Raw genomic sequence first — 27,133 nt, forward strand, 5'->3', positions numbered from 1 at the left:
ACGGTGTCAACTTCACAATACGTAACTGTATTGTTCGTCGTGTCACACTTCTCGGATAACTTGGACAATTGTTAATACCTCAAGCTCACTTCAAAGTTAAATATGATCTCCAAATCCTGACTGACATCTGCAAAGTAGCATGACACCTTTTAATAAAAGCCAGAACATCAGAACAGGACACTTATAATGGCTGAAAAATATCCAGAACAATCACAAGTTTTAACTCATAGGCTTTTGAAATAATTTTGAGCCCAAGGCACCATGCCTTTTGTTAGTGAGTGGATCAAATAGCAAGATTTGTGGTTTCAGTGACACCAGCGATCATCACTCTTTATCATTATTTCCTGGTGGCCTCATAAAAGGTCAAAGGAATATAACCACCAATCAAACTCAAATTGGGTGGTGGGAAACACTGCACACTATACACCACTGAAGGTGTGAGATTCTTGTGATGTTTGTGTCCTGGCTTTGGATCAGAGCCCATGCAGGATGGCCTGTGTTTAATGTCATTAAGTAGAGTGCTTCCCACTGACCTAAAGATGATCGCTGGAGTCACTGGCTGGCCAAGGTCATCTGACATTTTAACAAGATTTCATTCTCCCCAGCGCTTAATCTGATGTCCGTTTGAAGCTCCAAGGTGTCTAGCCTTTGTTGCAGTGAATGCCAAACCATTTCAGATAAATGTGCCTTCTTGCTGATTTGTTGCTTGTCATTGGAAAAGCATGATCATGCCCAGGCCATAAATCTCCACCTAAAGTTCATGCTTAATTAATGGAGTTCAATCCTCATTTAAAAGCCTTCTCTTTAAAAAAAAAAAAGCTCTGAATCACCTTTTACTTAGCAGTTTTTCGGACTGGAGCTGCCACAACAAGAAGTTCAGGCCAATAATGATAAGATATCTATGTGAAAAGTGATCAAAAGCTACCAAGTTTCAAGCAGTCAATTAAAACTGCAGAATAAGTCAAAGTCAAATTTAATATTTGTGGCAGTTTCCCAGACCGTCTGTATATTTTTTACTCCCCCCAGCCCTGGAACAAACAATCTTAAACACCAAATACTCTGTACACGGGTAGTGGAACGGGGACACAAACTAAAATACAGACCCTTGTGGTCTGTGAGAACTAGTTTGAGGAAAACAACTATATGTAATAATATATCTGACGGTAGAATGATTCTTACCACCACACTGCAGAGGGAGCAGTGTTTTTTGCGTTCATATGGAGTAAGTTTGGGAGCATAGTCTGTATTGGCATGTCTTCCACTGCTCAGCTCAGCAGCTTTCTCCTTCCTCTGCTCGATCTGCTCCATGTGCCTACGGCTGCTCTCATCATGCTGCAGGAAAGTGGGCACAAGAGCAAGGAGTATATCAAATGTTAGAACTGGCATCAGAATAGGATTATGCGATCACTGGTAGGCCAAAATTAGTCACGTTAAAGGATTGAAAGTGAATTGCCTTCATTTGGATCTTCTTTTGCAGCTCCTCCATGGCCTCCTGCTGAGCAGCACTGAGAGCAGCCAAACGCTCCTCACGGTCCCTGCAGGGAACACAAACACACATCAAAACTATGCACCAGGCTGGGCTTAATGTATTTATCAGTGAACTTATGTATATCTAGTGGCTTTTTTACCAACTGAAAAGAGTAAGAAGTGGTAAAACGGAAAAAGGTGTCAAAAGAGCATCAGACATTCCTCCGCTGACGAACCAAAGAAGGTACACTGCTGTTTTCGCAGCATTCTGTTCTTTGTGACACATGTTCAGTTAGATGCCTTTGGTTTATACTGTGTTTATATTTGAAACAAACAGCACCAGAAGTCATTTAGAAAAGGACTCATATGAACTTGGTCTGTTTGGCGCGTACTAGAATTAAAAAAGGAAGTGTTCAAACTTGCTCAAACTTATGTACTTAATATTAAAAGTACATAATATTGTATAAGAGCAGAATTTAAAACCCCATTTCCAGAAATGCTGGGTCACACTAAAAATGCAATAAAAATGTATATCTTTACTTTGTATTTTGTTAATTCACTTTACATGAACTTTAACAGATAAAGGACAAAGATGATTTTTAAGCAACAACTAAATTATTTTTGTTAAATATAAACGAACGTATAAATTGATACTTGCAACACCCTCCAATAAGCTAGGATACAGGTGTGTTTACCACTGGGTCACATTACATATTCTTCTAAGTGTACATTTTGATCATGATTAAAAAAAAAGATAAATACGCTTTATTGTCATTGTGAGTTCACTGCCATGGACAGGTTAAATGCTGTTGTACACAGAGCAGCAGGTAGCCCGCCCCAGTATCTGGGAAATAATCAGGGATTAGATGCCTTGCTCAAGAGTACCTCAACTGTGGATGTTGAGGGAGGAGAAAGTGCTGTTTCTTCAGTTCTCCAACAGAACTTCCATCGTTCACTGGCCTAATGGTTTGATATTTTAATAGTCTGGAAAATTGTGCTTATAATTACATTTTTTTTTAGTGTTCCAACTTTTCAAGAAATGGGATTTGTATGTTTTAAAGAGTCTGTATCATGTAGAGTTTTTTTATGCTTGTCTGGAATATGACATTTTGATAGAGTGTAAACATAATGCATTTAAAAATAGACAATTCACTCCCTGATTCATACAGCCTACGAATAGAAACAAAGATGCAAAATTCACATAAAATATACAGGCCTATTTAACCTACAGCAGTCTAATCCATTCACAATGAATGTTTCTGCTTTAAAATGTTTATTTTAACTGAAAACATTTGAGGAATTTCAAGAGATTGTCCAAGTAAAAACAAATAAAGAATATTTTTTTGCTACATAAAACACAAGATGTTGCAAGTGGACTTCAAAGGGAAAACACTATTGAGGACAACATTCCTTCAAGATGTCTATTCATTCTATTTTTGAAATGGTGCATTTTTTTTCATATTTTTCATTTTAATCTATGTACTGTTCTGTGCATCCTTGTGTTTATGCTGACAGGGGTTTCCCTCCTGTGTCATATCCTGGTGGTGTGTCCTGGCTGTCAATGGTGCAAACCTGGCTCTTTCCCGGGCAGCGTCCTCCCTAGCTCTCTCCTTCTCCTGCCGCTGCTGCTCTATTCTTGCTTCCTGTTCTCTCCTCTTTATCAGCAGCTCTTCCACTCGAGCCTGCCGCTCCGCTTCCAGGACCCGCTTACGCTCCTAACACACAGAACACACAAAAGAATGGCCCATTTTATGTAAGGACAACATGGTGAATGAAAAGTATAAACACTGACTACAGCCATATGCAAAACTTTAGGGTTTCATTGTCATGTCACAGGTTTTGTTCATTTTCTAAAGTAAGAACATGTTAACACATCTACAGGGAACAACCTAAAAAAATCAACTGTTTCAAATGGAATTTTTTCTATATTTGTTGTATCTAATATATTGAAGAAAAAATGTATTAAATAGTCTACATAATCTTAAATAATTTGCAGGCCCAGTTTTACATTTTACAAAAAGTAAAAAAAAAATTATACTGTGCATTAGAATGTGCAGAAATGTATTCTATAACAGAGACATGTAATTTTTTTTCACCAAATCAACAGAATTTTGTAATCAGTGCCCAGATAATTGTATACAACTGAACATAACAGGTGGGGCAAAAGGGTTCAAACCTGTACAGCTTCATCTCTGGCCTGTTTCTCCTCCTGCCTTCTCTGGCGCTCTTCTTGAAGTTCATTGAGCCGTTGTTCATACTCATTCAGCTTGGCCAGCACGTCGTGCCTCTTATTCTGAGCCTCCAGAGTGTTTATGAATGCAATCTCATTCACCTACAAGACATTGATGAGCAGAGCAGGGTAATTTGGGCAAAATATATATTTTTCCACATCATTCAATATCAGTGATTAAATACATTCTTTAAAGAATTTGCTAATGCATAATCTTAAGTCTGAATACTATTCTCTCCAAAGATACATAATATAAGAAAAAGACATCTGATTTAAATCAGCTCAGTGTTACACTGCGGAGGACTCTTACTTCCATGACATGTTTCATCAGACTAAATCCTACAAACTAACTCGGCTAACTGTAACAGACTTCATAAATGTAACCTTTATTAAATAAAAAAAAGACCTTAAAACTAGAAATCCTAAATGTCTTGTAAAAACAAAAGATTGCTTAACTTGCTTTCATGTTGTTACTTGTTATAAACTGTTCATTGTTTATTTTGGTTATTTATTGGTCTACTACTAACAGAGCATTATGTTTTGAACCAAGCAAAATAATAAGCTTCACATTTTAATAAAGGGGAAACTGTCTGATAAAATTAATTAATTCATAATTAAATCCAAATATTGGCACAAAACTAATTTTGTGAGAGCCTGTAGCTTAAGCTTATGGCTTCAGTGCAACTTCTTCACCTTTGCTTCCTCTTCTTGAGCCTTTTTCACGATGGCCTGGAGCTGCAGCTCTCGCTTAAACTCAGCATGGAGCAGTTTCTCCTCCATCATTCTCCTCCTCTGATCCAGCAACTCCTCTTTCCACTTCCTCACCTCTTTCTCCTGGGAGAAAGAGTGAGATAACAAAGAAAGAAAGAATAAGAGAGAGAGAGAGAGAGAGAGAGCGAGCGAGCAAGAGAGAGCGAGCTGGCAGTGCTGAACACGGATCACATACTGCAAAAACAATTCAACCCGAGGCCTTCCAGCCATGCCAATGTCCCTCAATCATCACATCCTTATGTTCTTAACACCTGCTCACTAAAGAGCCTATCACATGTTAATATTCAGCTTCGGGTCTGCGTGTGTAAATATACAAGGCTGTTTTAAGTTTCCTTCATCTCACATAGGACGGAGAGAACAAAAACAAACCAGCTTGAGAGGAGCTGGTGAAAGTGATGTCGTCGTCATATACTTGTTTGACATAATGGCCTCACCACAGTGTTCAGCTAAAACAGCAATGCAAGGATGTTAAGTGGCTCGCTGCTTCTGACAGAAACATTGCTAGGTCCCCAAACAGCTTCAGACAAGACGTCAGTTAGTTTCTAAGCATTAAGACTCACTCTCTCTAAAAGTTTCTGTAGTTTGTGTGTCTTCTCTTCTCTCAGCTTGTCCCGCAGCTGCTGAGCTTTCAGCTGCTTCTCTTCATGTTTCTTCTTTGACTCTGCAATGGTTCTGTTGACCAACAAAATCCACATTTATCATTACCTTAAACTGCTGCTCTTTGCTTCTTAAAATAGCAGCCTTACACAGGAAAAATTATTTTGCAGAAAATAACTCCCTAAATGTTATCCTGAATAAGCTGTTTTAATAAGTTATGTCAGCTAAGACAACTTTGGGAGCGATGCAAAGGCAAAATGCTTGTAGGTCAAAATTCTCCTGATAAATTATATAATCGTGATCTTTCTTCTTCTGGTTTAAAAACATGACACTGTATCAAAGAACCGTGGGGAACATACGAAGGAAAGAAAGATCTGCTACATAAGATCTACTCACCAACACAGAGCATAGTGGACAAGCTTGTCCCAAAAAAATAAAAAAATAATAATAAAAAAATAACGGTGCTGACATGCCAGTACGCCAATATTGCTTTCGAATCAATAATGCTAAGAACAACTAGACATTAAGTATATTAACACATAGGTTAATTGTATTTTTTATTGTGAGAACTTATGCATGTGAAACACCAGACTCTGCTGGATGCTTTATCTCAAGGGCTGGATCTGAATGACTGTTGCTTTGTAGTTGATTCTGGAGCACAGTTGCATTGTTCTGATGATAACAATATTTCTGTTAATAATAATGATTTGTCGAAATTTACATTATCGTACCAGCATAGATTAATTTGAGCAAATATGCTGAACAGAGTATTACTGTTGGAAGCACCTGAACTACGATATAATATATACACAATTTGACACAAAATACCAAAACCTCACTTCTATAAAAAAATGTGTGTATATATATATATAAACGGAGTAAGGCACAAAATAAAAAAAAGTACCTTTTGCGAGATGGAGAGGAAAGTTTCTCATGCATATGGATGCCATGACCAGGGGGCCGAGCTGGCTCCTCCTCCACTATGTCTCCCCATGAGGTGCTCTGACGCCAAGGCTCTCGTGCTACAAATAACAAGAGAAATGGTGAGCGCTGAATAAAACATTCACTGGTATGAAGTCATATGTAAATATCTATGATTTCAGGTACCATCGTAGTCAGCAAGCATGTCACTCCAGTCTAGGTTGAGTCCACAACCTCCGCTCCCAATGCTTGCCTACAAGACGTAAGAGAATAAGATTCCAGTGATGATATATAAGGCCATGGTAAACAGAGAAATACCACAGTGTTTTCCAAAGAAAATGGTTAAAAATAAATAAATAAATCACTGCATCTTACAACAGAAGGGGAGGGGAAAGTTTTCTAATTATTAATGCAAATGTATATAAAAGTTTACTATGAATATATAAGACTGATTCTTATGTGACAAAATATAAATAAGTAAAATAGAAATAGAGTGTGTGTATACAGTGTTTTTCTTACTGAGAATTCGCTCTCTGTGTCCGTCTCCAGTTCATTGTTCTCTGCCTGGATTTCCCGCGTCAGTTGCTCCTCCTCAGCAATGGCGCTAGCGATGGCCTCCTCGTTAGCTTTTTCCAGCCTGTCCGCCAGCTCCTCCTTCTTAGCCAAGACCTCAGCCATGGACTGGGGCTAAAGACAAGCCACAAGCACACACTTGGTCACTCACAAACTTGCCGCATCAAGCACAGCTGCAAAGAACATAAACAGCTTTCCAAACAGGAACACTACTACAGTGCCAAGTTGCCCACATCAAGACTCTCAAAGCATGCCACAAGTGCAAATACTCTCAGGCCGGGGCATGGTGTAAACAACTTTCTACTGCTACTGAATTTTGGCCATCTGATGATGCATTTCAAAATATCAATAGCATACACAAGTGATTAGCTCTGGTCAATATGAATGTATAAATTGAGGCCTGAACTGCATTAAACTGTACATTATTAAAAGTGAATTAAGGGCAAAAAATGAAAGGTCATAACTGAGGCACAGTGCATAAACACACATCAACCACAAAAACCACACATGGGGAAGCATATCAAAGTCATGCAGGAAATGTACACTATGAAGATGAGGAGGTGAAGGACAGAGGTCCTACACTGCAAACACTCACAGTTTAGTCTTTACAACTGATATTTCTTACACAGAGTCACCTCCTATCAGTTAATTTATCTGATATGGAGTTAGTTTTGAATAGATTAATGCCATATCTCAGGGTCTATTTAGATTAGTTTGACATATTTTTGTTTGAGGCATTGGAGCAGCTTTTGCACCTGTGAGTCTGTCAGACTCTCGATGACTGGCAAATTACGGAAATATTTTGAAAAAGAATCTTGGCTCCTACCATTACAGACCGTAATACTTGACCCCTGTTTAAACTGGCGAGTGAGCAGTATACCAAGTGTCAGTTTCACAGGAATCATACAGGAGGACGGAGGCCAAGCAGAACTGGGACCGGTGCGACACTTCATCCTAATGAGCATAATGAGAGAGAGATTTCTCTCAACACCGCGCCTGTTAGTCTCGAGCAAGAGTCTAAACAGAGCTGGGCTTATCTCAGCCACCCATTGAGTTGGTGTCTGGACCTCTGTAGCAGTAAAGGCAGGTTCCTATACGATCTGGGCTTAGATAGCACTCCCCCAAGGCCATTTATGCGCCATCCATCTCTATAGTTTCAGACAGGCTTTGGTGTGCTGTTGAGAAATGGATGACAGTAGCTCAGGCAGAGAGGAGGGAGGCTTTAGCCTTAATTAACCCCTGAGAGGTTACATGTGCCAGAAATGGAAGGCAGGGGCTAGTGAGAGAGAAGCCATGTCAAGAGGAGGAGAGATCTCACAGCGAATACTATTAAACACTACTGACTCAATGTATGCCTTTGTGCTTGGAACTGACCAGACCGATGAATTATGGTAAGAACAAACTTGGTAAAGCTAAGCCTGAGAGAATGATCCCACACAGCAAACATCAGAAGCCAATGAGAGGACATTTAAGTGTGATAATTATCAACAAAACATGGTGTTCTTGACTATCAACAAGAAGTGATAATTCTATATTTAGGGTCTACCCAGAGAGTAATATGTAACCTGAACTTGCAGTAATCTAATGACAAAATCTGGTAACAAAGTGAGCAGTACAATGTTTTGTTCATTAGTTGTAGCATCTGTCACATAACAGTGATGGGAACATCAGGATTACGACTTCCCAATATGAGCCATCTTTTGCAATTCAGTTTGCCACTGAAATCTATATTAAATTACAATACACAACCCTAAGCTGGTAAAATAAAACCAATTAAAAAGGTACTTTCAATCTGCTTACATTTGTGGCAGTACCTGTTAAATGCAGAATTGTTAAATTATCAAACAACGGGGGCAATATATAAGAGGGTTGGAAAAGGCGGTTTCACTGAAATTGCAAGGAGGTTTGAAAAGGTGGAACCAGAAAAAAAAATACATACCACACTTCACTAATTATGCTCCCCATATGACACTTGCATTCAATGTTCAAGCACTAATGATATCCACAGTACACTGAGAACAGCATACTAACACAATAACACAAATACAATCTACAATTCTCATATTACCCAGACCAATCACAAAGCAAATTCCAAAAAGCTCCACTATTTAAAAATAAATAAATAAAAAACTCAATCCCTGCCAGTTTCCTGTAACCATGAAACCAATGCGCTCTATAATACAAATAAGAGCTTTCTATTGTCACTCATGTACAGATATATGATTCTGACTATGGAACATTTGGTAAGGGGAACAGGAGTTGATCCCGCTGTGGCTGGAGGTTTTTGGGATTGACGTTGTTTAGGCGGGAGATGTGACCCCGGCCTGTGTCTCTCAGCACTCACGGTGGAAAGCTCTGTGGGGTCCAGCATGCTCTCCAGTTTCACCACTGCCAGGGGAATATGGGACACTGCTGCTGCTGCTGCTGCTGCTGTTCCTTCGGCAGCAGATGGTGCGGTGACCCGACATGTATCCCCCACTTCAGCCTGCTCCTGCTCCCCTCCACCAGCCAGTCCAGCACCAGCATCCTCAGCCTGAGAACAAGATGGAGGTTCCGGATCTGGACTTGGATCTGGAGCTGGTGCTGGTGCTAGAGGTTGAGGTTGGGGAGAGGAAGGGGCTGAAATGGGTTCAGACATAAGGGGTGGCACATGGTCGGTGCTGGAGCTGACAGACTGCCCAGGCTCTTGTTCACTGTCTGATGGGGGCTGCATTAACACACACACACATACAAACACAATCACATACATGCATCTTTTCCTTTAGGCCTGTCACAATCACAAAATATCAGCTAGCAATTAAATAACGGCGATTAAGAAGTCTATTTTCTTTTGTTTGCTCGTTTGTTTTCTCTATGAATCTATTCAAGACTGGTTTCTGTTTTAACTATGTAAGGAGGATGTGAGATGGCTCCATTCAAAGTTTAACATTTTTATTTTGACTGTAGCTCTCTTGATTCACAGTAGTAAAAGCTAAACTGCCCTGTAAACGTATTATTGTGTATTAACATATTATTTTGTTTCCATAAATATTTTTCCTGCCTTATTTTATTTAAACATATTTACTTTAAGTCTTCTGATACAAACACTCATAATTCACATTCCCTCTCCCAACTCCTCCTAAATCGACCCAAATAACTGCTCTTTAGTACTAATGTAATAATTGTGACAGGCCTATTGTTAGCACTCCTTCCATGAAAGGCAGTCATCAGACATGAGAACCCAAACACATTTGTTGAATACACACAAACATCACAGCAAATGCACCAGCTGTGAAAATACATCATGCTGGAAGATAATGCAAAAACATGCAAAACACATCAAAATATACAGTGGCACAATCAAAAAAATCACAAAACATGCAAACAGTAGTTGCATTCTGAATCAAACCTAGAAATGCAACTAAGACAACTGTCAAGAAGATGCCTATGGTTAAGCGTTCTGTTGAACATAAGATCTATACATATTTCATAAGACCTCATACGATATTTCTGACTCTGTAGTCTCACTACGTATGCACAAAATCAATGTCTGCCCAACTGATACGGCCCTGTCTGGACAGTGTGTCTATGAATACACCCCAAAACACAAACAGCGAAGGCAGATAAAACACTATAACATTACAGAGCCCGCAAGTCTCCCCTCAGCTCCTGAATTATTGATGGGCGGGGGGCTGCTGGTTGACGTCAGTACCTCAATGACGGAAGACTTCTCACACTCTGGCTTTTGCTCTAGGGAGGTGGGCTTGTTGTGTCCCATATGCTCCCCTGGTCCCTGCACTTTGTCGTGAGGAGAGGCCTGGAGCTGCTGGTTCTCCTTATCGTTGACATCTTTGGGACTGACATGGGCCAGGACAGGGCTGACCTTCGCTACCATGGCAATGGAGCGAGGTCTCATTGAGCGTCCACGCTGTACTGTCTCCCAGCCCTCCGCATCTTTTTTTCCTATTGGTAGGCACAATTGGCAAAGACGTATGTCAATCACAAAGACTTTTAAACATTTCATGTATCAGCAAATAAATTAAAAACATCTAGCATAAGTAGCTCACCAGGTTTCTCAGTGGGGACCGAAACATTCTGGTTTGGCCCCGGCAGAGCTTGGGAGAACTTCACCCTGTCAGCCCAGCTTGGGCCAGTGTGGGAGAGGCGGGCAACTGCAAGTGTTGGAGGAGGACCCCTGTAAAATAAACAAACACACATACAAACTGAGTATTTTTATTGTTTATATTGGGTGGCATTCTTAAAACACCTCACGACTAAGTTCCATTTCAATCCTCGTGACAAGATGCGATAAGATGAGATAATATTTTCGATGCCTTTTTAAATTAGATTTTGAAATCTTGAATCATCAATGTGAATTCCTGTAATTCTTGTTGAAAACTGTCACTGCTGTTCTGGGCTTTTTACTGCCCACGTGTACAATAATTACCGGGGTGTAACTGCAAGGAATTGCTGCAATTTTTCCTCCACCAAGCTGAGCACAATAAGTGTACACAACTATGCAACAACAAAAGTAATGATTTTATTTTTAGGAACACTTAATTTCACTATATTACTCTGAGCTGATCAGAATAATCAGACTACAAAGAAAGAATCTGTCTGGAACTCCGTCCCTGGACCAGCCACCGTTAACTGTAGCACAACAGACACTCCAAGCATCCTGCTTCAGAGCGGATGGAGGATCCAGACAGCAGCTCCCAGGTCAGCCTGACAGCCCTTCAGCTTGATCAATATCCATTTCCTGCGGCATCCGATTACAGTGTAATGTAGGTATTGAACTCCATGCTTCAGCAGTCTTCAACCACACTCATATCTGCACTCCCACTGTCTCTGAGAGCAGCCACGGACAAACCCGGCAAAAATTGCATTAAACAAACGCTTGAGCTTTACAGATCGATCTCACAGACCTTCCAGACAATAGGCATCTTCACTCCAGCCTCAGACTGGGCCTCTCTATGTATCATATCTTCCATTGATTTCTTAATTTGGCCATTCAGTGCCCTTTTAATTGAATTAGCAATTGTCTTCCTTTTACACTACCAGTAAAAAAAAAAAAAAAAAGAAAGAAAGAAGAAGAAGAAAAAAAAAAAAAAAACACATACACACTAATGGAGGGAGACAAATATCAAGCGTTAATGTAGGAAGTGCAGTTTCCCCACATCAAGCATTAGACATTGTTTGCTAACCGAGAACATAGTTTCAATTAGCGGGAAGTAGGATGGGATAATGGCTTGTGGCTAAACTCTGTGAGTGGGCTTGATTGTGGAGGGGAAAAAATTGATCTTTACTACACTCAATACTAGCGGTCAGCTAACTACAATGAGCAGAGTTGGAGATGCATACCCAAAGTTAAGGGAGCGGCGAACACTAGGAGATGGAACTATTCGGTCAGTTGTAGGACTGGGCATGACGTGGCGCCCCGGGGACATTTTGCGAACCTCCCATGCCAAAGACGTTGGCCTGAAAAGAAAAATTAACATATGCATTTAGAAAACATTCATTAGTTATATTAAAAATAATAATAATAATAATAATAATAATAATAATAATAATAATATTCCACTCCAACAGCTGGAATATATAGCTACGTAAAATCCATGTGGTGGTGAATTTTCACTTCCCCGATAAAGTGTTAATTAGACTCTATTCTTGTATGCAAAATACAACAGTCCATGCACAGGTTGACTAATCAATAAGTAGTCTGTACTAAACCGTGCAAACTGGGATGCAACTTAAAAGCTCAAGTTTATACCTTAATCAATGTACACGTGTTGTGGTAATTCAGCCATTTGGTTAAAGAGAAACCAATAAACTGGCAGATCCCCCTGAATTACTGCTCTTCTTATTGATCTGCTGTAAGACAGCAGTTGAACCCAAGTGTGAAAGAGTCCCCAATATGTGTGTGTGTGTGTGTTTGTGTGAGTGTGTGTAGAGACAATCACCTGTTTTGGGCATCAGTTTTCTCCAGCTTCTCCTGTAGCTGAATCCAGTCGATGAGAGCTTTAAAATCCCGTACGTAGTTGTCTAACATCATCAGCACCTCCTGGAATAAAGCATGTGTCAGAGCTGGGTGATTCAACAATAGACCCAACAGCAGATTATCCATTTTCATACATGCAAAGTAAAGGGAGGACTTGGCTTTAAGGTAGATGTGAAGTACTGCAGTGATTATTGAGAAAGTTCTGTGGTCAAATATTAGGCATTCATGCATTGGTCTGTTCTTTTGAGTTTGTGTAGATAAAAGGTACCCAGCACAGACATACAGTGATTTCTAGGCCTGTGCTGCAAGTAATTGTGGAACCTGGGAGATGATTTGTTGTAGTTTATTTTCATCTTAATTTAACCAACAAAAGTGTACAGTACAGAACTGAAAGTGTCAACAAATATGTTTAGCTACTGCAGCTCAACAGCCATGTTTGTAGATTAATCTCCTCTATGTTAGGTAAAATAAATGTCACATTTAATGTAGGATATGACATCTCTCAAACCTGTTTAAATACACAGTAATGTGAATTTATAGACAAATAAGTCTTGCTACGGTTTACATGTCTTAAACCCATAATTAAATTGTTCACATAGTTTGATAATCACACAGTGATTTCTCTCTAACACATTTTCTAAATCTGGTATTCAAATGATGGAGTTGAACCAACTGTACAGTTTTTGTAAAAATACAAAATCACATGATCAACTTGCACTGGACTGTGGACTGGAATTGGCAAGCCCTGATTTAGAGAGAAAATTGCTTTCTGAAATGAAATGTAGAAGAAACACTATATCAAACAACTCTATCCTTCATGCCTCACCAGCCTTCACAGCTCAGCCCCAGATACAAGTGAGCTTAGCCTGTCATGGGACAGAGGAACAGGTCTACCTTTCAGTCTAAAAGCTCTTTTACTTCACCCAGTCTAAAGGGATAGGACACAAAGACTCACTGGAGCTGCGGTGGAGCTGTAGCTCCTCAGGCTTACACAGGGGCTCCCGTAACTCTAAACTTTCACCCCACCTCCTCCCGCTCCTGCAGACAACAAGGCTCAGGCATCGAGGCATGGTCACAGGCACCAGAGCACAACTCACATCTCAGTCACAGTGAGGGAACCCTTCCATTCACAAAGGAAAAAAGAGGACAAAAGAGAGGGAGGGGGGGAAAAAAACGCCACTACCACTCTTCCCTGCCTCACTGGTCCCCCACAAGAGGTGCGGCTGAAATTACCAATTAGTTTAGCAAAAAAAAGGGGCTGGCAAATCTGATTGGGGCTCTAATCATTTCTAGTTACTGGCAACAGGAGCGAGGCAAATGACGGCATCTCATTGTCTGCGTGACATTCAATCTGCAAGAGGGAGGGTGACTCTGGGGAATCCCCAAGTCCACACAAAGCCCCCACAACAAGGTTTGGGCAAGGAGTCCTGCTCCAGCACTGATTACCAGAGACCTTCAACCCAGGCCTAGTGCAAGAGTCTTCCTCTGAGAAACAGTCCACCAAGCACCAAGTGAATTAGTCTGGTCTGTACTGCTCACAAAAAATGAATGTAAACATATAATAATTTAAAAACCCAAAGTAACAAAACAGTGCAAAACAGATTTCTAGAACCAGTTCCTATCATAAAGAAGAAAAAATATATATATATTTTTAAGCAATATAATCAGTCACGCTTAAAAATTATGTAACTTTTTTTTTCTTCATAAAACGTTATTCATCATCTGGACTAACAAGTGTCCAACAACTAACATCAGCTAACTAAGTTAGCTGGTACATACACTTGAACTACATTCATTCCAAGACCTAATTGCTATAAACATTAATATCTAAAGGGAATAATACTCAAAATATTTAACACACACACATATATATATATATATATATATATATATATATATATATATATATATATATATATATATATATATAAATAATCCTTCAAATACTGAAAAAACACAATTATGTAAATACTTAATTATATTTACATATTTATCAACTTATATCTAGGTGTAGGCCACATTTTATTTATCGGCCAAAAAGTATAGGGCGAAACCACACAGAAACAAGGATACGTGTCACTGATGTGAAGCACTGAATAACATATGTAAATGAGTGAGTTGTACATCAGGTCCTTGAGGTGCTTTACATCTATTAAAAAAAAAAATAATAAAATATATATGTATATACACTGAAATTCCATATTTCTGCTTATGTTTGTGTGTAATGATATCCCATGCAACTATTTAACAAATTCATTATTCATTTATTGTATAATTAATTAATTCAAACCCTAACCTGACCAAAAAAAAAAAAAAGAAAGAAGATATCAATTCGGTCAAAGCCAATATCAGGAGAACAACTAACAGAAGATATATTGTGTAGCTCTACTGCAAAGCCTAACACGAATAACCAACAATTATAGAGAGGCTTCCAGGACTAGTCTAGTCCTGCCCTTCAAGAAAAATGTTAAACATAGCATTAAACATACACTATTCAGTCAAATGGGTTCATAACCCAGAACTAAGCCTAACTCTAATCCTTATCTGAGAAGGCAGCTCAGGAAGTGTTAACAGAGCGGTTGCGCAGGTGAGGCACAGACGAGCTGCTGATCTGAATACACAGGGAGACAGGCAGCATGAGGGCAAAGATGCTGTGAAACAGATGTGTGTGTGAGATTGATGGGTGGGCTGAAGGGAGGGGTAATTGAGAGGAAAGCTCCACCATGCATTTAGTTAATAGAGGAGTCAGGGCAGTGAAAGATGTGTCCAGCAGGAGCCTGCTGATTAGTCCTGGTTAACAGCACAAGGCTAGCAGTGAGTGCAGTACAGCAAACAGTTAGCAAAAGGGTCAACAATGTGCAGAAAGAAAGGGCTAAAAAAGGCCTAAGAGGACAGCATACACAAATTTGTTTTACACATGGTGGAACTTCCATTAATTTTGTGAAGACTTTCCCGTTATCATACTTTATCCACTGGTATGTTTAGTGAAATGCTTTTACCCTAACTTTATCCTAACTTTAAATCTTACAACGTTTTGTTTCACATCTTGGGAACCAGCCTGTGGTCCCCAAAAGAACGTGAAGTTCCTGCAATGCATGCAAACAGGTTTTGGAGCCACACAATATGATATATTCCTGATACACACACTCGGCAGATTACACTTACAAAAACCATACTAAACAATGTATTTTATTTTACTCAGGAATCCCCCAATTTTAATGCCCACTTAAACTAAACAGATACTCACTAAGCAAGGCCCAGACTACTCATCCCAGAGAGCCAGAGACCAGCTGTGCACTAGGACTGCTGACCTCAGAATTGCTGAAGTGTCACTAGGGGTTAGACTCACAACATCCACTGAAGAACCCTCAAATGAATACATTTTAAATAAATAACTTAACCTTGACCTCAGACCTACAAAGTGGTTCATTGTCTGTAACCACTTATCCAATTCGGGGTCACGGCGGATCCGGAGCCTACACAGAATCACTGGGCGCAAGACAGGAACACACCTAGGAGGGTGTGCCAGTCCTTCACAGGTTGACATACACTTACACATTCACACCTATGGACACTTTTGAGTTGCCAATCCACCTACCAACGTGTGTGTGCTCTTTTTTTTTTTTTTTGACTATGGGAGGAAACCGGAGCACCTGGAGGAAACCCACGCAGACACGAGGAGAACACACCAGCTTCTCAAATATACCATATAAATTAATCTATATACTCTTCCTTGTATATTTCTGCCTCATAGAAACTTCTGTATTTTTGTTTCTTTCTCCCAGCTTCACACAATGGGCCTCAAAGATCTCTCTTTCTCTCTCAGACACACACATACAATATATATATATATATATATATATATATATATATGTATATATACACACACACACACACACACACACACATACACACATACATACATACATACACACACACAGGAATGAAGCCTTGTCTTCACCACAGAGTCTGGTGGTATAAATCATGACTTGGGATGGAAGAAAGGTCTGATAAGAACTAATTATGCCTCTGGGCTGCAGGTTAAAGATGTGGGCGTTATTAAAATATGAGCATAAATCAAGCAGCTGGACCAATCAAGCCCCTGAGTGTGGGAGAACAGAGCGCTGGCTGAGGATCAGCACTCTCTGCAGAGACACAATGGTGAGCCAAGTGGATTAACTAACTGTACTAACTCTGTACTCCAACACATGCTGTGCAGCTCCTTGCTTCTGCAAAAAGAATACAGAGGAGATCCTCTTATCCCAGAAGATCGTTTTTCATAACGACAGTGCTGCTGATAACTGTGCTGACATTTGCAGCAGAAGGGGTGTTTGTGTGTGTAATTTTTATTGTATTTCTACAGGAGACAAAAAGAAAACACTGAAATGCCAAACAAAAGCAATTTGTAAAAAAATGTTTAGGGTGCCTAATCAAATCAAATGGTTCTACATAACAAGCCTTTTACTGTCATTGTACAACGTACAGCAAATGTGTGCCTCTGCACTTAACCCATCCATGGTGGAGAACAAATAAAAATAGTTTTGTTTTATAAAACAAAGCTGATAGGCAGTTACATTCCAGAACAACTATAAAAGCAGCTGTATTTCTTGACAGTTTGAATGGCTTGTATAGTTTATGGGTGAAAATTGATGTGACTATAGATGGAAATATAAATGTATGAGAATTATCTAACTATTATTTTGTCTTAGCACTATTGTGTTACTTTGTGTATAACCCATATAATACAGCTACACAATGCTGCAAGGGGCAACTAAACGTGTATTCAGACAAACACTTCGCCAAGACTCTGGAGAATTGTCTGAGCACAGTTACTGGAGACTGCTTTCAATGAGTGAAACGCAAGGTGGGTCCTATGCTACCAATTGTGTTCAACATAATTCCAGATTACACACCAATTGATAAATCAGAGCTAGTACTGCAGGGCACACAGCAGGGGCCCAGATTGAGCTCTGTAGCATATTGTACCATTCAGAGCCAACACACCGCATACCCTGCAGAGAAATGTCGATGCCAACGTACACCATACTGCACACACCTCCCTATGCAGCTGCCAAAGGGACTGTGGCGTGAACAAACCATGCAAAGCACAAGTGAAACATTGGTGTCGTCAGGCAACATAGGACACCATGCCTAACAGCAGTACATGTTCCTCCATTCGCCCCTAGTAATTTTAGGCCAAACAAAGTGTAAAAGCCACAGCTCCCTGTCGAGTTTAAAACACTGTTATCAGACGTCATCTTAGACCCCTCACTCTGACCCCTGGGCTTGTTCAGCCTCTCATTCTCACACACACACTCACACACACAAGATGGGGGTGGAGTGGGGAAGGGGATTTTGTTTACACACCACCATCAATCTGCACTCCCTCCAGGAAGGCCCTAGAGAGTGAGCAGTGATAATTCTCTCACCAGCGCACCTTCAAAGCCCAGTCTGACACAAACCAGAAAACAAAAGGAATGTCCAGAGGAGGAGGGAAACTCCAGAAAACTTCAACTCAACTCCTTAGTTCCCTCTAGTGGCTGAACACTGAAATAGCTCATTTGCTCTCTTTTATGCATTTATTCATTAATTTTCAAACTACAATATTCATGCTTAAATCCTACCATTTGCTCTGAAATCCACTCTCAGTCTCCTCTAAGGGCAGCAGAAAACGACTAATCATATCACTGTCTTTACACTGAGTTACTCTAGTGTCTGACATCATTTCCTCTGTGACTGTGGGGCAGTAGTAAATCTGATAGACTCCAAAGCCCAATCCACATTCCTAAAGAGTTGAGACGGGGTTATCTGGAATCTTTATTGAGAGGTCAGCCAAACTTTCCTTTGAGTGAAGGCCTAGTGTTTACCAGTTTGGAAGAGGAAAAAATAAAAAAACAAAAACATGGAAATGCTTAAGAAATTAGGCAACACTCGCCCTCTAGGTTTACATCAACTGTCTATCAACATGATATTGAATAATACTTAGTTTGTTTGTTTGTGAGTTAGATGTACTATTTGGGCTGTTTTATTCATTAAACTCATTTGCCAATTTCACATGAATGTTTACATCCAAGCTCTTAGGTAGTTCAAGAAACATGACGTTAAAAGACGTTTAAATGATGTAGCTATACTGAAATCCCAGCTGTTTACTGTATAGGGCATACAAAATGTTCTGAATTAAATCCTCAGTGTGAAATAATGAATAAAGATGATGATATAGATGTTGAAGGTAACGTGAAAGGACACAGTGGAGGAAGCACAGCTGAACTCCTACCTTACACTCCACAACGCTCTGGTCTGACTCACACGTCACATAGATCTCATCCACGGCGCGACGCAGGTTATCAAACAGGAAGGCCCAGTAGCGCGCTCGCAGATCTACCTTCCTTGGCTGCCTAGTTTTGGTGGGGCTCTTCTCCGCTCCTTTGTCCAGCACAGCGCTTGCCACAGCTTTACAATCCAGTCCTGCAGGCTGCAACAGCATGCAACACAGCTCCTTTTCATTTAGGTTTCCAACAAGTCTCAATTTACAGAAACACCCTATGATCAACAAAAGCCTTTCTTATGAAACAACATATCTGTAGACAGACTAGCCAGGTATCTGTTCTGGAGACAGCCCCCAAAAGCCTGGTCTTTGGTTCCCTCTAGTGGCTGTCGCATGCATATATCAAAAAACTAACGACCACACATCTCAGTTTCTACAAGAAGGCACTAATTCCAACCTGTTTCTTGTTCCTGTGCTGTCCGGAGTTGATTCGCTGAGCTCTTACATTGTTGTTACTGTGAATCTTTGTTTTTCCTGTAAATAAATAAATAAATACACAACATATTTGTCAGATACACATTAGTCAATAAGTCATTACTCACACAGTGTAAGTTTTAAAAGTTTTATAATCTCACAACTCTACCTGCTGCCAATAAATTAATAAATCTGTACAAACGCCCAATACAAACTCCTGTACTTTGTTCAGATTTATTCTAAGATAATTGTAAATGGTACTCAAAACATTCTGAGTTGAATGCATCATGTACTGTAGCTTAGCCCCTAGGGTCTGAGCACTGTACCCTGCAGTGTTTCTAATGCTCCCTGCTCTAACCCAACCCCACTTATACAGATCATGGAGAGACTGAGCTGGATCAGGAGAGTGGGGGGCACTGAAGAGTTAAAACTGAAGGTCTGCAGGACTAGAGTTCAGAAAAAAAATGACTGGTTTTAAAATATGTTTCAACTTGTTAATACAACTCCTTTACATTAAATCAAAAATACTTTCATATAAAAATTTGGGAACCACTGCATTAGATTAGTGACCATGTGCATCTTCATACATTATGAGAGGTGAAAAAAAAAAAATATATATATTTATAAGGTCATTTCCCTAGGTTACAGAAAGCCAGTGAGAAGAACACAGCACAGGTGTGAGGTGATTACAATATGTTAAGCTCATCCGTGCCCTGACTACTACAGGGGCTGGACAATGAAACTGAAACTCCTGTCATTTTAGTGTGGGAGGTTTCATGGCTAAATTGAACCAGCCTGGTGGCCAATCTTCATTAACTGCACATTGCACCAGTAAGAGCAGAATGTGAAGGTTCAATTAGCAGGGTAAGAGCAGAGTTCAAAAGAGGACAAATTGTTGGTGCACGTCTTGCTGGTGCATCTGTGACCAAGACAGCAAGTCTTTGTGATGTATCAAGAGCCACGGTATCCAGGGTAATGTCAGCATACCACCAAGAAGGACGAAACACATCCAACAGGACTAACTGTGGACGCAAGAGGAAGCTGTCTGAAAGGGATGTTCGGGTGCTAACCCGGATTGTATCCAAAAAACATAAAACCACGGCTGCTCAAATCATGGCAGAATTAAATGTGCACCCCAACTCAGTGATGGTTTGGGCTGCCATATCATGGCATTCCCTTGATCCAATACTTGTGCTAGATGGGCACGTCACTGCCAAGGACTACCGAACCATTCTGGAGGACCATGTGCATCCAATGGTTCAAACATTGTATCCGTTTGATGAACATGAAAGTGAAGTTGAACGTCTCCCATGGCCTGCACAGTCACCAGATCTAAATATTATTGAGCCACTTTGGGGTGTTTTGGAGGAGCGAGTCAGAAAACATTTTCCTCCACCAGCATCACGTAGTGACCTGGCCACTATCCTGCAAGAAGAATGGCTTAAAATCCCTCTGACCACTGTGCAGGACTGGTATATGTCATTCCCAAGACGAATTGACGCTGTATTGGCCGCAAAAGGAGGCCCTACACCATACACCATACTAATTATTGTGGTCTAAAACCAGGTGTTTCAGTTTCTTTGTCCAACCCCTGTACATTCAGAAGGTACTTGAGATTACAGTTGTGGGTTCAAACCCTGGCTCCAGTCACTGTCTGTAAAGACTTTAGTGTGTTCTCCCAGTGTTGGCATGTGTTTCCTCTGGGTTCCACTCATGGTCCCAAAATACATTTTGGTAGGTGGGCTGGTAATTCAAAAGTATCTGTGAATGTGAGTGTGCAGTGCCCTGTGACAGACTCGCACCCCATCCAGGATGTGTTCCTGCCTTGTGCCCAATGATTCTGGGTGGGCTCTGGACAAACTGACCCTGACGCTATAAAGAATTTACAGAAATTGCATGAATGGAGCTTCTGGATATACGTAGCGGAAACTCTAGGAAACAAATGTAGAGACAAGCCTCTCTGCATTAGAAAGGGCTGGAACAGAACTTAGTTTAGAGATAGATGTGAAAATGAATGTTTATCCAGATCTCTAAGCCTACTACCTGAAGTATTCCCAAGCCCATGTCCATCATAGTAATATGACGGTTTCTCGGAATATGACGGAACCTTACAGAACAGTTTTACTTGTAGAATATTTTTAGTTTAGTTTTTGAGTGTGTTGTAGGGATCAAAATTGTACTGTTTTTTAAATTGACAAAAAATGCAATTATGTTTGTCAGTGCAAATACTGAAAGGGATAAAAATGTGTAAACGTCCAAGCATTTTCACAAATTACACAACACTTTTTAAAGCAAGTGTTAATTTTTCTGGAAATGTGGTTTATATATGATGAAACATTGCCATGAGTATCCCATAGGGCTGGCCCCGAATATTCAAATATTCGTTCGTTGGGTAGGTATTGGGTTTATAATTTTGAGATTTGAATATTCGTATTTTTGGATAAATGTGGTGATAAAGGCAACAATTTGGGTATTCAGGCATTTGTTCATTGGGTATGTATTCGGTTTCTAATTTTGAGATTTGGATATTTTTTGGATAAAGGCAACGCTCCAACAGTAAAAACAGTGCTCTCCCCACTCCACCCATATTCAGGCTCATCAACATAAAAGTCTTTGTGCAAATGAAGCCTAAAACTCAGTCACATAAAACAGCCTAACATGGTAAAACAACACACATACAACGAAGCAAGGTGACTCCACAATTCATTTTGTCCATTTTGTGCCTGTAATTAGAGCACCTCCGCTCAAACTGGTTGAATTGTGTATATTCCGTGCCCTTAGCAAGCTAGTTAGAAGGTTAGAGAGCGTAGCGAGCGAAACCACGCTTTGAGCCAGGGAGAGTGGAATATTAAAGCAGGGGTCGGAAGCGAATTTTGTTAATAACAACATTATACACCACCCCACTCTCTGAGTATTCAAGTGCATGTTCCGCTGCTTCAGAGCCTCGCATTTTATTGTTCAGAACATTTCTATTCTACATTAAACAAATTGTGGCTGAGCAATAAGGGCAAATTTAAATTCACATTACATTAAATGCACTCATTAGGACTGTCCACTTTTAAACATAAAGCACATATTACAGTAATAGATGCACAGGGATTTTGTACACTGAAATGCTTTATGGTCCTTGAATACTCAACTATCTGACAAACAGACCCCTGTGAAGTCTATTCAGCAACTATTACCAAGGATAGAGCCTCTGGAACTGGGGCAGCATGTTCAAGTGCAAAGGCCCAAGAGGACTGAAGAGGCTCAAGAACAAGGGCAGTTTTGTAGCAGCAGGTAATTAAAACCTGACATTTGGGACAATGAGTGTTAGACTACCACCATTAGGATGGACTAATAGACAGTGCACAGTGGGAAAAAGGGAAAGGAAAAAAAGGGGGGGGGGGGACAAAACAAAACAAACAAACAGAGCTAACACATTTTGGTATATTGTTAATGTGATCACATGCCTTCCTCCTCCTTGTTCTCTAGAGGCACACTCCAGGCAATGAGGTTCCGAGCAGCACGTCCCTCCTCCGCTACGATTTTCCTCACCTTATCATGACTGTTGGAGCGCTGGAAAGAGGCCTGCACAAAGGAAACAAATAGCATATCAAGTCATTTTAAATGTAAAATTTATTAATAACAAAAAATATATTGGTCTTTACTACAGTTCTCTCTGCTTGTTTCGCACTTTAACTTATTCTCAGTTACTCTGCCAGCTCTCGTTTGTCCTGCCTGACTTTTTCCTATTTAGTTCTGACCCAAAGGTCTGTTGTGGGCAGGCTTTTTCAGAGGTGCATTCCCATTGATTAATATGTTTCTGAGTGACAACTCATTGTCCCACATGAAATATGCTGAACTGAGCAACAACAGAGGGGTCACTCAAAAACTGATGTTTTTTCCCCATAAATCTAATTCAGTACCGAAATACTCCTAAGCCCATGTGTTTAAACTTATCACATTAGCATGACATTTTCTCATGCAATTCCGTCTGAGGGCTCAAAGGTCAAAAGGATTAATAGTGGCATCTTGCAGACTGAAATTTCACCAGATTTCCAACAGAATATTTTGTATGGGAGATGGAGAGAGTCCTAAATTTTTCATCATCTTTTATGATGTTACTGAGCTCAAAGAGAAAACCAGATTTCTGAAACATTTTGATCTTCCACACTTCCTCCATATAAGAATTTCAGAATGTCTAGCTATAACTGTGGTGTAAACTGGAGGCCACTAAAGTACATTTTGTTCCGAACATTGTTGGTTTCAGCGAACGTGTGTGGGTGGGTGAGCAAACTGTATACAGGCTGGGGAGACACCAGAGTGTTTTCTATTTCACAGTAACACCCCCAACAGAAAACACTGCGGTCCTCATAGCAGAGCCTGCCAGGACGATCACACTCTCAGACATTGGATAGGGACATTTTCACACTGTATAAACATCAACCACCTATAATTAGACAGTGATTTTACTAGCTCTTATAATATACTAAGTGGACTTGTACACTTTATAATGAAACTGATATCTACTCTGCATCTTTTTTTCAACTTTGACATTTTGTTTGACATCAGCAGATCATCTGACTTTAACTGATGCCAATGTTCTCTGCCCTTCTCTTTCTTACAATGTCTTAATGTCATCAGTCGGCATGGGTCAGGAACATATGACCAAATGGCAAAAGCCAATTTGTTTTGCAGTCTAAAAGCATGAAAACCTACTTTAAAATGCCAATTAACATGAGCTGGTGGTTATAGACTTCTGAAAGCCTTTTTGTTAATGCCTCCCACTAATGCCATCAAAGCAGAGTAATGTTAAATAATGGAAAAGTGACAATTTTTCATCAAAATTAGGCTGATAACATGCATTCAGAAATCATATGGATCACCCCAGTCTTCATTCTGGTTAATATATAGATGACACTAATCACAATGCAGTCTGAAAAGTGACTCAACTACTGTATTGTCCCTGATGTCGTGACTGGATCACATGATCGTTCTTGTCTCCACTGTCACTGTTACAGCTTTAGTGGGGTGCAGAAACAAATAGCAGTCAAATGTCTAAAACAGATCAGCTGGTAACACAAAAAAATAAATAAAATAAATGAAAAACACTAGATCTTCTGAAATGAGGGGTGGTCTATATACACATGACAGAATTTTATTATTATTATTATTATTATTATTATTATTTTATAAATAAGTATAAACAATCAGGGAAAATTAATGAAGTCCATGTGTACATGTGCTTATGTGACGTAAAATGCAGGCATGTGCAGAGAGGAGAGTTTTTGAAAAGGTTCATTAGGTTTCAAACATGCATAAACAGCACATGGTCCTCGCCTGCAACAATCTGATGTCCCTAGGCTTAATATATACAACTGACCTACTTTAGAGCAGCAAGGCAGCATCTTCAGTTCAAGCTCTATTCTCTCCTCTCATCATCACTCACTATTCTCTGGGAGAAGAAAGACAACAAAAAATTTTGGATCATTGCATAGACTGACTAAATGATCCTGAATTTCAGATGCAAGAGTAAGCCGTTTTGTAATCTGCCAGTAGGCAATCTCAGAATAAATATTTATTCCCGGTTTCCTGGGCTTTGGCATGTGTCAGATGGCAGCTATCCCCTGAAGGAAAGTGCAAAGTCCAAATTGAGTCAGCTGTTTTAAGCACTAGGTTTGAAAATAAATAATATTTAAACAAAGATATCAGAAGCAAATGATGCTACTGCAGCTCTTTCTGAAGAGACTGTAGCAGACCAGAAAAGTGTAAGGGCTGGGATTATGAGGAGAGGCTCCCACTTCATCCACTTAATCACCTGCAGGGCCCTGCCACCTGGACAGTGGACAGAGAGGCCACCTCTGCAAGGCCTTGATCACTGCCATACAACTGTTGCACCAATCCTGGCTATGGAGTATTTCTGACCGGCACATTGCATCATTTCCCATACTCTAAAGAAACTACATACATTCAACAATGGTCCACAGTAAAACAAATATATATATATATATATATATATATTTATTCAAAAACAATATATAACTAATACTTTTTGCAAAACTGATATTTTTGGGAGCAATCATTTGCATATACTGATATGATTATGCCTGTACTATCATTAAGATCACCATTGTGCATAATGTTGAGTATGGTGCAAACGGTACACTTCAAAAATGCTAATAATGAGGAAAAAATAAATAAATTTAAAAAAAGCAAAAAGTGATATATTTTACATTTCAATATAGATAATTTGTTGCACTAGATCTTATTTCACGGAATGTCATGTAAGACTCATATGAAGCCAGGGGCCACACTTAGCCAACAGTTTCTATTCACTTGCAAGGTACACACAGAGCAGTACTCTGGCCAGTGAACTCAGAAGACAGAGAGGCAGAAGGGATAGGGTTTCATGTCTATAAGCAGGTCTAAGTACAGAGGCATGCAGAGAGAGAAAGATAGTGAGAGCAAGAGAGAAAGGGAGAGAGAATGGGGAGATTAGAAGGTACATACAGAGTAGAAGTAGAGTCTGTAAGCAGGTTCTTCGTCCTTATCCGGCCCTGACATACTTGTGCCGTGCTCTTCAAGCAACCTGTTTCCCTCTAGCCGGCATCGTAGCCACTGCACACGCAGGGAAGCATCGTCATCTGACAGCACGACTCAAAATAGCCACGCACAGAGAGTGCCCTCAAGCTCCTGCAACTTGGCCGACCGCGTCAACTTCTCTACCAATCAGAACGAGAGACAGGGCACTGCTTAACAGGCAGGCTACACACCCCGACTGCTCTCAAGCTAATCACAGCTGAGCTTCTAAACGCTTCATTCTGCTCTGCTGAGCTCGCACTATCCTTTTCCAGACCAACACCACGGATGTTTGTGCTGCAGTGTCCGTTACTTCTGCTAATTTGTCTCTGCCTCTCTTGCGCTCTCCCAGCTCCTCAAACAGCAGCAAAACACAGGCAGCCCACGCTCTTTCCCACTCTGCGATCTCCTTTTTCATGCAGTCATGTGTACATGACAGGACTCTCAGCAAACCCCCTCTACTGCTGCTGGAGGCTGCAGCCTGTACTTGTCAGTGTTACTGCAATACACACACGCACAGCCTCTGCATCTGATTGGACTTGGCAGGGAAGCGTGCGACTCATGCCAAACCCTAGGATGTAAACAGAGCCATGCTGATGAGAGAGAGAGAGAGAGAGAGAGAGAGAGAGAGAGAGAGAGAGAGAGAGAGAGAGAGAAAGGGAATATAAGGCAACAGAGAAATGGAAAAAGAAATGTGGTACTGAGGTCATCTTATTTAGGTCATGTGCTTAATTCTTAGGCTGATAATACCAAATTCAAATAAATTTAATCTATGGAACTGCAGCTAGAAGGGACCACAACAGTCACCACACCAATACATTTGCAACTGCAGTTGTTATAAATACAATTTGCCACATTGCGTTGAAGTTCTTGTTATTCCTAAAGAGGCCGCAGTAATTACAGATTCAACTAATTTGATTTCATCATATAATTAATACCAATTTCATGAACTTACCACATATCATATAGCAGCTTAAATGCAGCCCACGCCCCACCACTTTGACAATGCTTAACTCAGTTAGGGTTATGCACCCTGGAGGGGCCCCCGGTCCTTCACAGGGCAACACAGACACATTCACTCACACTCACACCTACGGACACTTGAGTCACCAATCCACCAACCAACGTGTGTTTTTGGACTGTGGGAGGAAACCGGAGCACCCGGAGGAAACCCACGCAGACACGGGGAGAACACACCAACTCCTCACAGGCAGTCCTGGAGCGGGAATCAAACCCACAACCTCCAGGCCCCTGGAGCTGTGTGACTGTGACACTACCTGCTGCGCCACCGTGC

At 40.4% G+C, this 27,133-nt stretch overlaps 1 protein-coding gene across 2 annotated transcripts in view; it reads right to left on the bottom strand.

The window, feature by feature from the left end:
* The window catches only part of scaper (S-phase cyclin A-associated protein in the ER), an 88,339-nt gene that overhangs the window by 58,847 nt on the left and 2,359 nt on the right, over nt 1-27,133 (bottom strand). Inside the window, exons 1-18 of one of the 2 annotated variants that reach the window (XM_066667274.1) lie at nt 25,771-25,845; nt 22,731-22,848; nt 19,259-19,335; nt 18,811-19,008; nt 12,499-12,599; nt 11,900-12,016; nt 10,606-10,733; nt 10,251-10,501; nt 8,904-9,266; nt 6,506-6,673; nt 6,173-6,239; nt 5,970-6,087; nt 5,029-5,140; nt 4,391-4,531; nt 3,644-3,799; nt 3,040-3,182; nt 1,454-1,535; nt 1,180-1,332 (exon numbers count right to left, since the gene is read on the bottom strand). In XM_066667274.1, the coding sequence (XP_066523371.1) occupies nt 1,180-1,332; nt 1,454-1,535; nt 3,040-3,182; nt 3,644-3,799; nt 4,391-4,531; nt 5,029-5,140; nt 5,970-6,087; nt 6,173-6,239; nt 6,506-6,673; nt 8,904-9,266; nt 10,251-10,501; nt 10,606-10,733; nt 11,900-12,016; nt 12,499-12,599; nt 18,811-19,008; nt 19,259-19,335; nt 22,731-22,848; nt 25,771-25,824 (2,547 nt within the window). In that variant the 5' untranslated portion in view covers nt 25,825-25,845. Of the gene's footprint in view, nt 1-1,179; nt 1,333-1,453; nt 1,536-3,039; nt 3,183-3,643; nt 3,800-4,390; nt 4,532-5,028; nt 5,141-5,969; nt 6,088-6,172; nt 6,240-6,505; nt 6,674-8,903; nt 9,267-10,250; nt 10,502-10,605; nt 10,734-11,899; nt 12,017-12,498; nt 12,600-18,810; nt 19,009-19,258; nt 19,336-22,730; nt 22,849-25,770; nt 25,846-27,133 lie in introns of those variants that run through there. The other variant, XM_066667273.1, reaches the window with a different exon arrangement.

This window comes from Hoplias malabaricus, chromosome 4, assembly GCF_029633855.1.
Source record: "Hoplias malabaricus isolate fHopMal1 chromosome 4, fHopMal1.hap1, whole genome shotgun sequence".
Taxonomy (NCBI): Eukaryota; Metazoa; Chordata; class Actinopteri; order Characiformes; family Erythrinidae; genus Hoplias; species Hoplias malabaricus.